General features: G+C 38.6%; 2 protein-coding genes across 2 annotated transcripts; both read left to right on the top strand.

The window, feature by feature from the left end:
• Positions 1-1,197: 1,197 nt before the first annotated feature.
• Positions 1,198-11,047, top strand: LOC306760191 (uncharacterized protein; the record flags this gene model as incomplete). Its single annotated transcript, XM_079245984.1, has 11 exons — positions 1,198-1,334; positions 1,413-1,701; positions 1,903-2,709; positions 2,798-3,025; positions 3,210-3,333; positions 5,197-6,087; positions 7,827-8,049; positions 8,215-8,500; positions 8,622-9,437; positions 9,524-9,754; positions 9,881-11,047. The coding sequence occupies 11 exons, from the start codon at positions 1,198-1,200 to the stop codon at positions 11,045-11,047; spliced, it is 5,199 nt and encodes a 1,732-aa protein (XP_079102110.1).
• A 1,211-nt stretch (positions 11,048-12,258) lies between these two features.
• Positions 12,259-15,685, top strand: LOC306760614 (extracellular calcium-sensing receptor-like; the record flags this gene model as incomplete). Its single annotated transcript, XM_079246554.1, has 6 exons — positions 12,259-12,491; positions 12,657-12,954; positions 13,110-13,901; positions 13,985-14,215; positions 14,352-14,475; positions 14,778-15,685. 6 exons carry the CDS (start codon positions 12,259-12,261, stop codon positions 15,683-15,685), a joined length of 2,586 nt encoding a protein of 861 aa, XP_079102680.1.
• Positions 15,686-16,169: the final 484 nt, after the last annotated feature.

Here is a 16,169-nt window from a genome sequence, read left to right on the forward strand (position 1 = left end):
CAATTACATGGTCTCTTGATCAAAGTGCAATGTCATTCAGATGTGGTGGGGGGGGGGAACACTTGAGGGGTCAGAAAGTTGTCAGGCTCACTCCAATTACCAGGTTACATTTTATTTGCCTTTTTCAATTTGTAAGGTCATGACAGTGATGGAGTTAATAATATTAAGGGTGACATTTAATGTACTAGTCTTTTCATGAAAAAGACATAATATCATGTTCAAAGTAACACATTGAATAAAATGTGGTATTTTAAAGTAAAGGTACTAAAATGATAATTTATTATGGATGTTAAAGAAAACTTTAGTAACATTTGTGGGGTAGTTTTGATCCTATTGTGTCCAAGGGACAATTAGCTGTTCTACATGAAGATTTTTATCAATATAATACATATTTTGGTCCACATGTCAACTCCCAGAGAAAATATTGCCGCTGCATTGTTTTCCAGCAGCTATGCAAATAAGAAACATTAACATAACAGTTTTCCACTCTTTAAAGGAGCAAGTTTAGCTTTGTCTGGACATCCTGGTGTTATAAAATGTTAGTTAGGGTTAAACTGACACCAGCAGAGATATTTCTGATTATGTGAAAAACTATGATCTTGTCAACATTGCCGTCTTCTTTAAAGAAAAGGCTTGACTTATAGTGCTAGAATGTTTCAATGGGGAGTTTTGCATTGAAAAATATATCATTTGGGTAAATTTTATAAGATTAAACAACAAAAAGAATTTACATTTAGACTACAAGTGGGCTAATAGTTGGAGTCGATAAATGAAAGTGTTGTATAGGCTATTGTGCAGTGAGGTTAAAAAACACTGTGCATAAAAAGGAAAAAAAAATCAATCTTTACTTGTGATGATTTTGTGCTTTTCCGTACTTTACCTTTACTGACAACACAATCGTTTTAATGAGATATAATTTTTTAGCAACAAAGGCAGCTGACATCATCATCATCGTCATCATCAACATACTGTGATCTGATTAGAGGACGTCAGTGGTGATCATCATCTGAGGAAGTATAAAGCTTTGACTTTAAGGGAAAACATGTTTTGTTCAATAATAAAAGAAGTCATTGTAACATCAGAGAGTGGTGAGTGTATGTGTCCCTGTCAAATATGTGTGCCTGCATCTGTCTATTCTTACTATTTCCAGTTATTATGGGAGCCTTTGGAGCAGATAATAGCAGTGTGTTATGTGAGATGCTGGGGAATCCTGAGTTTCCCCTTCTGTCGAAGAAAGGCGACATAATTATTGGAGGAGCTTTTTCAATTCATAGCCAGATTTCAAAGCCTTTACTGTCCTTGACTGATACTCCAGAACCTCTCACATGTTCCAGGTACTGAATACATTTGCTATGGATTTGATAAGTTTAACACCTGAAAAGAAACGCGTAAACTCTGACTTCTCTTTCTAGGATAAATTTGAGAGAATTTCGTTTTGCTCAGACAATGATATTTGCCATTGAAGAGATCAACAACAGCAGCTCTCTGCTGCCAAACATCTCAGTTGGTTATAAGATATTTGACAGCTGTGCTTCAACACTTTCTTCGATGCGTGCAGTGATGGGTTTAATAAATGGACAGGAAAGGACTTTTGGAAAAACCTGCTCTGGTCAGTCTTCTGTCCATGCCATTATAGGAACCTCTGAGTCATCCACATCAATTGTAATGCTTCAGATTTCAGGGATTTTCCAAATACCAATGGTAAATATTTGACTTATTTGTATATGATGTGTGTTCTGTGATTATTCAGAAATAATAATCAAGGTATCATTTATAATTCCTGCAGACAAACACTGAATGTTAATAGAGTATTCAAAACAAAAAGAGAAACCCTAATAACATTTATTGTGTTTAATCTATGGGTGTCCATTTGCTTGTTTCTCTCCTGTTGTTTCTGGACAGATCAGCCACTTTGCAACGTGTGCTTGTCTCAGTAACAGAAAGGAGTACCCATCTTTTTTCCGAACCATCCCCAGTGACTATTACCAGAGCAGAGCCCTGGCTAAACTTGTAAAGCACTTTGGGTGGACATGGGTCGGAGCAGTCCGAAGTGACAATGACTATGGAAATAATGGGATGGCAACATTTATTGCAGCTGCAAGTCAGGAGGGTGTTTGTGTTGAATATTCTGAGGCCATTTCCAGGACTGGTTCCAAGGAGCAGGTTGAGAGGGTGGTCAATGTGATCCGTGGAGGCACAGCAAGTGTTTTAGTTGCCTTTCTTGCGTATGATGAGATGGATGTTCTGCTTGAAGAAGCTCTGAGGCAGAATCTGACTGGCCTGCAATGGGTGGGCAGTGAATCCTGGATTACATCAGGACACCTGGCTAAAACAAAATATTCTGGCATACTGACAGGATCTCTGGGCTTTGCCATAAGAAAAGCCAAAATCACAGGTTTGCGAGAATTTCTTTTACAGGTTAACCCAAATCAGGAACCTCAGAACAACCTGCTCAGAGAGTTTTGGGAAACAACATTTGGCTGCAGCTTCCGGTCAAGTCTGGACAACACAAAACAATGCTCCGGTTATGAGAGACTACAGGACATAAACAATCCTTTTACAGATGTTTCAGAACTAAGAATCTCTAACAACGTGTATAAGGCTGTGTATGCTGTAGCTCATGCTATTCACGGCATGGCAAAATGTGGACGAAGTGGTGAGACAGACAATCCGTCATGTAAAGTGCAAGATAATTTAGATCCAAATCAGGTAAGTGATTAGTCTATGAAATGTGCAAAACATCTAAATAATGCACTCTTCCCATGATGTCAGTCTCTGCACTCTTCTGTATTTTTAGGTTGTGAAACACCTCCAGGATGTGAATTTTACAATTCATTCAGGAGAGAGAGTGTATTTTGATGATAAAGGAGACCCTGCAGCAGCTTATGAGTTGGTGAACTGGCAGAGAAACCCAGAGGGCGATACTGTGTTTGTAGCTGTAGGGAGCTACGATGCTTCACTACCAAACGGAAAGCAGTTTACCATGAATGGAATCAGCATAACATGGGCTGCAGATTCTCCAGAGGTACCAAGCAAATAATGGAATATATGTTTTTTTTTATATTTATTGTTGAATAGTTTTAACTGACAGTATTCACACAATTTATTCGTTTTGGATCATTGGTAAATGCATTTTTAAAATTTTAATTCAACATGTACTTGGTATTTTATAAGAAGGGGAAACATGCTGAGCTGTGCTCTTCTTACAGAGGCCAGTGTCTGTATGCAGTGAGAGTTGCCTGCCAGGTTTCCGACAGGCAATGATTAAAGGCAAACCTATCTGTTGTTTCTCCTGCATCGCCTGCACAGTTGGAGAGATCAGCAACTCCAGCAGTAAGTAAAGCATTTACTTCGGTTTTATTCAGTTTTACTTCTGGCAAGGCAGAGGTTATGTTTCAGCAGCACCAAGTTGTCTGTGCAAATGACTTAAAAGTTATCAATGAATTTTACTTCAGTTCAGCGTGTTCGTATGGCACCACTTCACATCGGCGCTTTATATTTGAATAAAATTATTAGGGATTCTTTAAAGGGGCCGACAGGTGCAAACGCACTTCATTTAGAAAAACAGATGCATTTAGGAATAGAAATGCAAGTGGGAAGCATTGCATTTATAGAGCGCTGCAAATCCAAAAATGTAATGCAAAAGAAGAAAATTGCGCTGCAAATAAAGAAACAAACTGCAAACAGAAAAAGCGCTTCATAAACAAAAACAGCTGCAAAAAGAAAATGCTGGATATTAAGTCTCACAGAGGAAGTGGTCCGGCTGTTTCTAACCGAGAGACAAACACAAGGGACACAAACGGTGATTCTGTTGGAAGTTTTGTGAGCAGGAGAAGAACTACTTCATGTAGAGTTGCCACCATGTTGTCGATGTTTGCCACCCGTCCCTTAAAATACGGAATCGTCCTTTAATTGACAGACAAACGTTGCGTTTTCATAACTTTCCAACAGCCTACACATGTCAGTCACACACATAAACACTCAATTTAAAAATAATTAACGAAATGAAACACAGAAAATACAATGTTTTATCAATGTGGTGTTAAACTGTTATGATAACATGACTTCCCTTCAAGTCATGAGACAAGCAGCAAACAAATACAGTCTAAAATGTAAGGAATAAACAACGGCGCTGCATTTCACGGCACGATGTGCAGCAATCCACCATGGTCCCACAAATGTTTTATATATATATATATATATATATATATATATATATATATATATATATATATATATATATATATATATATATATAATATAGAAACTGTTTTATGTTAGCCTCAAGCTACTGCTAGTTTCTTTCATTCACCTGTCAAAAGTCAGTTGATTGACGTGTTGTTATGGTAACGCCCGTAACGGACTAATAGGACAGTAATTTAAGTTGCCCAAATAGTGACTCTTGTTCAAAGACTGCTGGAATCAGCTCCAGCTCCCCTGCAACCCATAATTGGACAAAGCAATACATATAATGAATGAATGACCTATTAGTGACCACAGTAAATGATATGAATTTGTCATCCCACTCCTCCCCTCTTATCGCATGCAGGTGAAGTGACACCAGCGCACAAACTTCCTACAGAATCGCTGTTTGTGTCCCCTTTGTTTGTCTCTCGGGTAGAAACTCACGGGAGCACTTCCATTGTGAGAATGAAAATGCAGCGTTTTCCATTTGCAGCTGTTTTTTTTTTTAATGCAGCGCTTTTCTGTATTCGCAGTTCATTTCTTTTTTTGCAGTTCATTTTTCTTCTTTTGCATTACGTTTTTGGATTTGCAGCGCTCTTCTATGCATGTAGCATGTCCCGCTTGTATTTCTATTCCTAAATGCAGCTGTTTTTCTGTGTGAAGCGCGTTGCACCCATAGGCCACCGTAATTCTTAGAAAATACAACTGAATAGATTTTCTGGGTGACCCGGATTACCGCCTGGATTCAGGAATTTTTTTTAAGTATTCTTTATTACAATGGTATGACAAGATAGTAATATTTTTTCACTGAAAAATAATGCTCACAATTATTGGCAAAAACAAATAAACAAAAAAAAAACAAATAAATGAATAAAAATTGTTGTGGCTTTCTAGGGGCCTGCATTCAGGTGCTAGTTATTTAATTGCTAAGCAGTAAAAATATGCTATATTAAATTTAATCCCATAAATCTAAGTATGATCATGTTTCATCATTTCATGCTTTTCATTCAGATTCTGCAGAGTGTTCACGTTGTCCGCTTGAGTTCTGGTCAAATGAAGATCACAGCAAGTGTGTTCCAAAGGTGATGGAGTTCCTGTCCTATGGAGAGACCATGGGGGCCCTCCTTGCTGCTTTCTCCCTATTTGGAGCCACTCTAACACTGGCCGTTTTGTGTGTCTTCTTCTGTTTCCGTCACACACCTCTTGTCAAAGCCAGTAACTCTGAGCTGAGCTTCCTGCTGCTCTTCTCCCTAACTCTATGTTTCCTGTGTTCTCTGACCTTCATCGGCCAACCCACTGAGTGGTCCTGCAAGCTGCGCCACACAGCGTTTGGCATAACCTTTGCCTTGTCTATATCATGTATCTTGGCTAAAACTATAACAGTCCTGATGGCCTTTAAGGCTACCAGGCCAGGCAACACAGTCCTTCAGTGTTCTGCTCCGCTCCAGAGAACAAGTGTTCTTGGCTGTACTTTACTGCAGGTGTTGGTTTGTGTGGTGTGGTTGGCTTTGGCCCCTCCACGTCCACACAAAAATACAGCTTATGTCTCTGACAGGATTATCCTAGAGTGTGATTTAGGTTCCCCTGTAGGATTTTGGGCTGTTTTGGGCTATATCGGACTCCTTGCAGTGCTCTGCTTTGTCCTTGCTTTTCTGGCTCGAAAGCTGCCTGATAATTTTAATGAGGCCAAATTCATCACATTCAGCATGTTGATATTCAGCGCAGTCTGGGTCACGTTTATTCCAGCATATGTCAGCTCTCCTGGGAAGTTTACAGTAGCTGTGGAGATCTTTGCCATTCTGGCCTCAAGCTTTGGGTTGCTTTTCTGCATATTTGCTCCAAAATGTTATATTTTACTACTGAAACCAGAGAGGAATACCAAAAACCATATGATGGGGAGAGACCAATTGAAAAGACCTTAGACTGTAAATGTAGCATTGAGATTAAAATGTCATAATTCCTGTTGTCATATAAGCTATTTCTATTTACAGAGTCAATATATAATTAACAAGTTTCTCATCAGTCCACTATTACCTTCTTTTCTCCTTCACTCATCGTGGTAGCTGGTAAAAAAGTACGATTCGAAATTCAATGTCATTGAAGGTCATGCTCCTAATAAAATACTTAAAAGTTTAATCCATTAAAATTTTCTAGGTTAAAAGTGAAAAACTGGACTTGTGAAAGACAAGAAATTTTGTTTAGTTTTGCAATAGACTCACTTATCATCGACTCTAAATTCTATCACACAAAATTGATATGCACGTGGAACAGATGTGTAATAACACAGGACAAAATGACCAAAATGACACCACAGTGTAGGTTATTGAATGCAGATATTTAAAGATTGTATATCAATGAAACACTCAAAGAATTTTATAATATACAGTTTCTATAATGATACATTTACATATGTAAAATGTATTTCACAATATGAAAGTCTCACAATGCAACTGTAAAGCCTCAACATTTTAAATTTCCCCATCAAAATACGCACCTATACAGTTAAATATACATATACATATAGGTGGATCCATCGGTGTAAATTACTCCATAAGATTATGCTACCTTATACAGTGGACTATACTTGTGCAGTTAGAAAAACTCAACAATATAAATGATCCCATCCATGTATGAAGAAAGGATGCCATAACAGTATGCATTAAGGAACATTTCTGTTAGGCTTTATAATAAATTAATTCTCAAAGTACTTTACTTATTACAGTTTGGTGTTCATTTTGCAGAGACTACTGAGCATCATGTGGCTTTTACAACAAAAATGTGAAAAAAAAAAATCCAAAGTTTTCACGGGTCTCTTCTTTGTAGTTTATATTACATTATTGTTTACATTACACAGGTTTAGGAACATGCTCTATATCTAATTCTCAATTTTTGGTGTGTCAGTGGAAAAATTGGAGTGCCACTCAGAGGTCTGGCATACATATTACAGCATAGTCAGTGTTTTTTGTGTGGGCGCACACATTTCTTGAAACAAACCCATCTTTACCAAAAACATCACTAGAGCAAGTATGTTGTCTTAAATGGTATCACTGGTAAAAGGACTGTACTTATACATTAGAGTGGTTTTACACTACATATCACATTCACTCATTCACACACCATATAACACACAAAATTAACAGAACATACTTGAGCCGTAAAGGTGACAGAAAGGATTAATTCACATCTCTGACTCATATTCCTGCCTTTTTCAGCTGTTTTGCAGTAAAGTTCTCAGCTGCAAGATTTGCTTGTTTGCAGTAAATAAAAGAGCTAAGCTTTGGAAAGAACACTTCGGTTTTTAGCTTAGTCAGAGCAAAGAGGTAGGTTTGATTCTTTAAAGGAGAAAATATTAATCCTTCATGCAACAATCAGGTTGTGCTTATCTCTTATAAATTATTTTGTCATTAAAATAAAAATCTAAATTAAAAAAAAATGTGGTAAACAACAGTAACTCATTTTTTTACACAAAGATAAAACTAACGCTAAATGACTCCAAGCAGATCTCAAATGTCAGTCACATGACAAGCAAAACCAATGGCAGAGACCAGATTATGTCCTCACACATTGCATTAAAGTCCCTGTGGCTTGTGATAGAAAACTATATAATGGTTGGTGTGTATGGCTTATTTTTACTTGTGTAGTAATTGATGAGCAAAATATGCTGCTGATAGCCAACCTGCCATTTTTACTACTTATGGCTGTAAGAGGGAAAAGTCCTGTGTGTCTATCATATGGAACAAAAGAGCTGTCTGGGTTTTCTAAGGAAGGAGACATCAACATTGGAGGCATTTTCTCCTTCCACCAGAGCCCAGTTACAGTCAATCCAACTCTGGAAGTCAGTCCAGGTGAAATCCAGTGTGAAGGGTAAGAAAGATTTTAAAAGTCTATATCTTTATGTATTATTCACATTTTCTTTAATATCTTTAAATATAACTTTCATTTCACTGTATCTTTCGTATTCTCCATTTATGTTTATGAAATTATAACTTTAAGAAGTAATCCAGATGTTTTCCATTTACCTCTTCCCAGACTGGACCCAGGTGAACTTAAATATGCTTTCACCATGATGTTTGCCATTGAGGAAATCAACAACAGCTCAGATCTGCTTCCAAATGTGACACTCGGTTACAGGATCTATGACTCCTGTCCCAGTATCCCTCTGTCCATCAGGGCATCACTAAATCTGATGAATAGGTTTGAAAATGAGGAAAGCAGCTGTGAGAAATTCTCCAGTGTGCATGCTGTGATAGGTGACACCACTTCCACTTCTACGATAGATATTGCACGTACATTGGGACCTTTCCACATACCTGTTGTAAGTGAAAAGGTCATGTAGAGCTTTTGGAAAGGGAAATTAAGTTGCATATTTGGAAATAATGATGCATGTCTTTAGAACCATATATGATATGTATTGTACGATTTCTCTTGTTTTTCAGATCAGTCATTCAGCAACTTGTGAATGTCTGAGCAACAGAAGATACTATTCATCCTTCTTCAGAACAATACCTAATGACATTTATCAGAGCCAAGCTCTTGCAAAGCTTGTGAAACACTTTGGCTGGACCTGGGTAGGAGCCATTAGAACTAATAATGACTACGGTAATGGTGGCATGGCCAGTTTTTTGGAAGCAGCACAAAAAGAAGGTGTGTGTGTTGAGTACTCGGTGGCAATTTACCGAACTTACCCTCGGAAGTGGTTCCTAGAAGTGGTGGAAATTATAAAGACCTCCACCTCTAAAGTCATAGTTGCATTTGCTGATGGCACAGATCTTGACATACTTCTCAAGGAGCTTCATGCTCAGAATGTGACGGGCCTGCAGTGGGTGGGAAGTGAGGGCTGGATTACATATCGCTTCATTGCTTCTGCAGAAAACTACGCTGTGGTTCAGGGAGCAGTGGGCTTTGCAGCACTGAATGCTCACATCCCTGGACTGCAAGAGTACCTCATCAACAGCAGACCCTCCACCACACCAGGAAACCAGGGACTTGTTGAGTTCTGGGAAACACTTTTCAGCTGCACCTTATCTCCCCAACCACACACTCAGGATGCCGCAACCACGTGCAAAGGAACCGAGAGTCTCTCAGATGTAAAGTCACCATTTATTGATGTTTCAGATGCCAGCCTGCTGAATAATGTTTATAAGGCTACGTATGCAGTTGCTCATGCGCTGAGCATGCTGTTTGACTGTAAAAATGGACTGGGGCCTTTTGAGAACACATGTGCTGACAGAGAAAACATACAGCCATGGCAGGTACATAGAAAGCAGAAGTTTGTACCATGATTGACCCTAAAAGAAGCATATTCTTTAGTCAAATAACAAAATTATTTCTCCTACAGGTGCTACACTACCTAACACAAGTCAATTTCACCACAAATACAGGTGAAAATGTATTCTTTGACGAGTCAGGCGACCCTGTGGCCCGTTATGCACTGGTAAACTGGCAGATGGATAAGACAGGGTATATACTATTCGAAACCATAGGTGAATATGATGCATCCCGGCCTGACAACCAGCAGTTTGAGATGAAAGAAGGTGTAAAAGCGATCTGGGCAGGAGAGAATCTTGAGGTGAGTTAATCCAGGCTGCCAGTGTCTTTTTTTTTTATCTTTAATCATGTAAATATGTGATGTGCATGTAGTCTATTATCATTTCTAATCAAATGAGTGAATGTGCTTACTGTCATCATGACGCAGGTGCCAAGGTCTGTTTGCAGCGAGAGCTGTTTGCCAGGGACTCGTCGGGCTTTCGTTAAGGGCAAACCCATCTGCTGTTTTGATTGTATCACCTGTGCTGATGGGGAATTTAGCAACAGTACAAGTGAGACAGAATCAGTAGCCTTTACCCTGGTGCTCATTGTGTTCTTTTTGGGAAAAATCACGACAAGTACTTTACTAGTCTATCTGAAGATGTGTACTCTGCACAGCTTTAACATATTTATGCTTTCAGATGCAGTGAAATGTGACAAATGCCCGTCTGAGTACAAGTCCAATGAAGAGAGGAATAGCTGTGATATGAAAGCTGTCGAGTACCTCACCTTCACAGAGTTAATGGGTGTACTGCTGGTCACCTTCTCTGTCTTTGGTGCCTGCCTTGCATTAATCGTCGCCCTAATATTTTTCTACCACAGGCAGACTCCTCTTGTAAAAGCCACCAACTCTGAGCTGAGCTTCCTGCTGCTGTTCTCCCTGAGTCTGTGCTTTCTGTGCTCTCTGACATACATCAGCCAGCCCTCTGAGTGGTCCTGCATGCTTCGACACACAGCTTTTGGCATCACCTTTGTTATCTGCATGTCATGTGTACTGGGTAAAACAATAGTTGTCCTAATAGCCTTTAGGGCAACACTTCCTGGAAGTAATGTGATGAAATGGTTTGGGCCTGCACAGCAAAGACTCAGTGTTCTGAGTTTCACTTTCATACAGGTTTTGATTTGCATACTTTGGCTAACTATAAACCCTCCGTATCCATACAAAAACACTAAATATTACAAAGACAAGATCATACTAGAGTGTGCCCTGGGGTCACCTGTAGGGTTCTGGGCAGTACTGGGATACATAGGCCTCCTGGCCATATTTTGTTTCATACTTGCGTTTTTGGCCCGGAAGCTGCCAGATAATTTTAATGAGGCAAAGTTTATCACATTCAGCATGTTGATATTCTGTGCAGTTTGGATCACCTTCATTCCAGCTTATGTTAGCTCTCCTGGGAAATTTGCTGTCGCTGTGGAGATATTTGCCATTTTGGCATCAAGTTATGGAATCCTGTGCTGCGTTTTTTTCCCCAAGTGCTACATTATTTTGCTAAAACCTGAGAAGAATACAAAGAAACATTTGATGGGTAAAGGTGCCTCGAGATCACTTTGAATTTTTTTTTTTTTTTTTTTATGTAACAAAATCATAAAATGTTTGTTCTTTTTTATGTCTTTCTCTGTAGTTTTGATATTTAAACAATATCAATGTTAGAGGATATACATTGGAAATAAAACATATGAACACAAATAAATCCTGATTTTTCATTTCATTGAATTATATTTTTTCTTTCTTTTATTAATAAATCAAAGAGGTCCATGTGAACGATATATTTCAGTTAAAGGAAACTTGACCAGTAACGTGAGATCAAACATAATATTTAAAACAAAAACATGAATAACGTGATGCAGACTCAGGCTCCACACAAGCAAATCGTGGCTGATTGTTTCAGATCTCTGTGCACAGAGATATCTCCCTGACATCTGCCCAGCAGAGAGTCCAGAGTCAGCAGAGAAAGAAGCAGCACATCAGCAGGACAGAGGGGGGCCAGGACAAGATGGATGGGCAGTCTCATCTATTAGTTCGAAACAGGGCAATAGTCATCCCCTAAAAGAACTACAATGGTGTCTACTGGTTATGGAGGGCAAAAGGTGTCATAATCCAATTTACTGAAATAAATATAGAAACAGCATGTTTGAGATGCTAGTCAGTGAGCAGATTCCTCAGATCTGTTCTGTTTATGCTGATACTCACAACCCAACAAGTTGTTTTTCATTTTTTAAAGAAAAAAAAAACTATCACAGAGATTTATTAATACAGTCAACAAGACAAAGTGGTTAAAATGGAATGAAATAAATGAGGGAGAGAAAGAGGAAAATAAACTATTTTTGATGATTACAATTGATGAAAGAAGATTGCGCTACCAAGTAATGGAGGGTATAAACCACAGTGTGGTTATAACGACAAAAAAAAATGTTTGATCCATCCTTTGTGAACAATTAAAAATAAAATGAACTAAAAAGGAAATCATTGTAGTTAGATTTTCCAAATGCTGTTCATCAGACATTCAAACCCATAAATGTGTTTTGCATGTGTTAGAATTAGAGGAAGTTGCAAACAGATTATTGAAAGTTTTTGCCTGATTACAGAAACACAAGGTAATCATGTTTCCCTCCTTTGGCCCCACCTTGTAACTCCACAGTGATGAAGCATCACTGTTTATTAATATTTATAAGCTGCTCCATATTCATAAATAGCTGTTCAAAAGTTGAAATTACATTAAGAGACATGAGATCACATGTAGTGATTTGGATCGTTCAGACAGCATGATGTCCACACAGAGGTGGCCAGAGCAGGGTTGTGCGTTCTTACATCTGCTGTTGTTGGTGACATTCTGTCAGACCAAAGAGCCAGTGTGCAAAAGGAGAGGGGATCCTGATAGCCCTGAGCTGTATCAGGAAGGGGACATAATGTTGGGGGGAATCTTTTCTTTCCACAGCAGCTGGAAAAACACCCAGAATACTTACAAACAAAAACCCCTGCCGCTGCAGTGCAACAGGTAAATTCTCCAGCAGAAATTAATTATCCTTTACTTTTGTTTTGCATCAAAATGTAAATAATATATGAATATTTTTATATATTAAATATGGTATTGTCTTATTTTTCTTATTTTTGAAAGAAAAACTGTTTTTCATACAAACTATTTATGAATATCTGGATCTAGTTTGAATTTCAGAGAGTTCCAGTTTGCTCAGGCTATGTTTTTTGCCATTGAAGAGATTAATAACAGTTCACACCTGTTGCCGGGTGTCTCTCTGGGCTATGAAATCTATGATACTTGTGGCTCAATAGCCAGAAGTGTGAAAGTTGCACTTGCTTTGACCAATGGGAATGATATAATGTCTGTAGCATCTGAAGGACCATGTACCGGAGCTGCACAAGTGCAGGCCATAATGGGAGAAACCTCTTCGTCTCCAAGCACGGCTATAGCTACCATCATTGGACCATTTCATATCCCACTGGTGGGTAGAATTGCCCAACCTATATTTCTGAATAATTTTGTGCGTTTTTAGTTGTTTTATTCATGTTTTAAAATTGTCAATCCTAATCTGATTCATGATTTAAAAGTATTTTTTATTTGTTCTTTATCATGTTTTTTTTTCCACTTATCTTTTAGATCAGCCACTTCTCCACATGTGCTTGTCTCAGCGATAAGACCAAGTACCCATCTTTCCTTAGAACAATACCCAGTGATTACTACCAGAGCAGAGGCCTGGCCCAGTTAGTCAAGCACTTTGGTTGGACTTGGGTTGGAGCTGTTCGAACCAATGATGATTATGGTAATAATGGTATGGCTACGTTCACAGAAGCTGCCCAGCAGCTGGGCATCTGTCTGGAATATTCTGTTGCTTTCTTCAGAACAGACCCGATAGAAAAAATACAAAACATTATTGACATGATCAAGATCTCCACCTCAAAAGTCATTGTTGCTTTTCTTTCCCATATGGATATGGATGTGCTTATTCATGAGTTGTCCAACCACAACCTGTCTGGGTACCAGTGGGTTGGCAGTGAATCCTGGATCTTTGATTCTCAAATTGCAGCCGTGGATAAGAATCATGTCCTGGATGGAGCTATTGGCCTTTCCATCCCAAAAGCACACGTCAGTGGACTGAGAGAGTTCATGTTTGATGTGAAACCGCTCAATTCATCCAATACTGACTTGTTCACAGAGTTCTGGGAGGAATTATTTAGCTGTAAGTTCAAGCAGTCAAAGTCAGCAGAGACCCTGAAAGTCTGCACTGGACATGAAGATGTGCATGAAGTGAAAAACAGCTTCACTGACATGTCACTCATGCCCATCTTTAATAACGTGTACAAAGGAGTGTATGCAGTGGCTCATGCTCTTCATGCTGTTCTGCGCTGTAACGAAACGTGTGACAACAACGTGCAGCTAGATCCGTTCACGGTGAGCTGAACACAAACATAGCTGTTCATGAGCTAATTTAGTGTGAAATGTGTCTTTAACCACATGAATTCCTGCTGTCTTAGATTTTACAGCACATTCAGAAGATTCACTTCAGAACAAAGGAAGGAGATGAAGTTTACTTTAACGAGAAAGGAGATCCAGCAGCAAAGTATGAAATTATAAACTGGCAGCCAAGAGAAAACGGCATTGTGGATTTTGTCACAGTTGGTCTTTATGATACATCTTTACCTTCAGACCAACAACTGAATCTGAATCTAAATAAATCTTTAATTTGGACACAGAACTCACTGCAGGTCAGCTTCTTTTACTGTTTTTATTTTATTTATACAACATTGCTTCATTATATGTTTTAAGCATAACTATTGAAAAGTCCTGAAACAAACCATGATAAATCCTTTTCTTTCTTCTCATATTGATTTGTTCATACAGGTGCCTGTCTCAGTTTGCAGTGAGAAGTGTCTCCCAGGAACACATAAAGTGCTTCAGAAAGGAAAGCCTGTCTGCTGCTATGACTGTATACGATGTGCAGAGGGAGAAATTAGCAACATTACAGGTTTAGTCATTTTTAATGCAAAATTTTAATTGTGGTTTCATTCAAATGTAGATGATATGCTGCTTAAACCTGCTGCTGAATGTTCTTAAAGCCTAATTTCTATCAGCATTAGGTAAAAAATGTTACATATTAACACAATTTTGAAAATGAAAATATTTTTTTTAAAAAATTAAAATATTTTATATAATCAGAGATGGACTATATAACCGTGTTGGGGAAGTATTAGTTCTTCAACTTTACTCACCATGAACACAAAGTATTTTATCAGTAATTAAAACATCTGCTTCAATATTATCCTGCAGATTCGACCACCTGTGTGAGATGCCCCTCTGAATCCTGGTCAAATGACAGGAGAGATGCCTGCATACAGAAGGAGGCTGTGTTTCTATCATATGAAGAAATAATGGGAGCACTGCTGACTGCTGCCTCTTTATTTGGAACCTGCATCACTACTATTGTTGCAGTGATTTTCTTCAAATACAGGAAAACTCCTCTCGTCAGGGCAAACAACGCTGAGTTGAGCTTTCTGCTGCTCTTCTCTTTGACTCTGTGTTTTCTGTGCTCTCTGACCTTCATTGGCCAACCCTCTGAGTGGTCCTGCAAACTGCGCCACACAGCTTTTGGCATCACCTTTGTCCTCTGCATCTCTTGCATTCTTGGCAAAACAATGGTGGTTTTAATGGCGTTTAAAGCAAGACTTCCTGGCAGAAATGTCATGAAATGGTTTGGACCCACACAGCAGAGACTTAGTGTTCTGGGTTTCACTCTTATACAAGTGATCATATGTATCCTCTGGCTGACCATTTCTCCTCCTTTTCCATTTAAGAATTTCAAGGAATTTAAGGACAAAATCATCTTAGAATGTGCTCTGGGCTCAGCTGTAGGTTTCTGGTCTGTACTGGGGTATATCGGATTACTTGCAATGTTGTGTTTTATTTTTGCATTTCTGGCTCGAAAACTGCCTGATAACTTCAACGAAGCCAAATTCATCACTTTTAGTATGTTGATATTCTGTGCAGTGTGGCTCACTTTCATCCCAGCATATGTCAGCTCTCCTGGAAAGTTCAGTGTTGCTGTGGAAATATTTGCTATTCTTGCGTCCAGCTTTGGACTGCTAATTTGCATCTTCATCCCAAAATGTTACGTCATATTACTCAAACCAAATCAAAATACAAAGAAGAATATTATGGGAAAAGGAGCCCCAAAATAGTTCTTAAAAGGGAAAGCAATGAAGAAAAGCAAACACCCAAATAAGAGATATTTTATCTTTTATTTTCTTAACTTTTTGAGCGGGCTGTGTTTGTGTTTAGCTTCGCTATGTGTCTCTGTCCTCGACAAAACAGCATAAGTAGATAGTCAGCCTAGTGCTGTTGGTGTTCTCTGGGTTGCCTCTTGTCTCTCAGAGCATTAGGATGAAGTACTGACTTAGATTGTACAATGAATGCAAGGTACTACTCAGCTGGACTGTATTGACTAGGATTGGATTGGGGTTTGTTGTATCTGTAATTATCCCCATTAAAAGCATTTTCAGCTAAATGTTGGAGTATGTTCACACTTAATTAAACTCAATTAACCAGACTGTCTCTTTTAGTTCATTTTCAGTCATTAATCGCTGCTTGCGTGATTGTAAATTTGATCACTTTTTGCAGCACTGAGATTCTGTGAACTATTTCATTTTACAGTGATTTAATTGA

The sequence above is a fragment of the Telmatherina bonti genome, assembly GCF_933228915.1.
Source record: "Telmatherina bonti genome assembly, chromosome: 9".
In the NCBI taxonomy this organism is placed as follows: Eukaryota; Metazoa; Chordata; class Actinopteri; order Atheriniformes; family Telmatherinidae; genus Telmatherina; species Telmatherina bonti.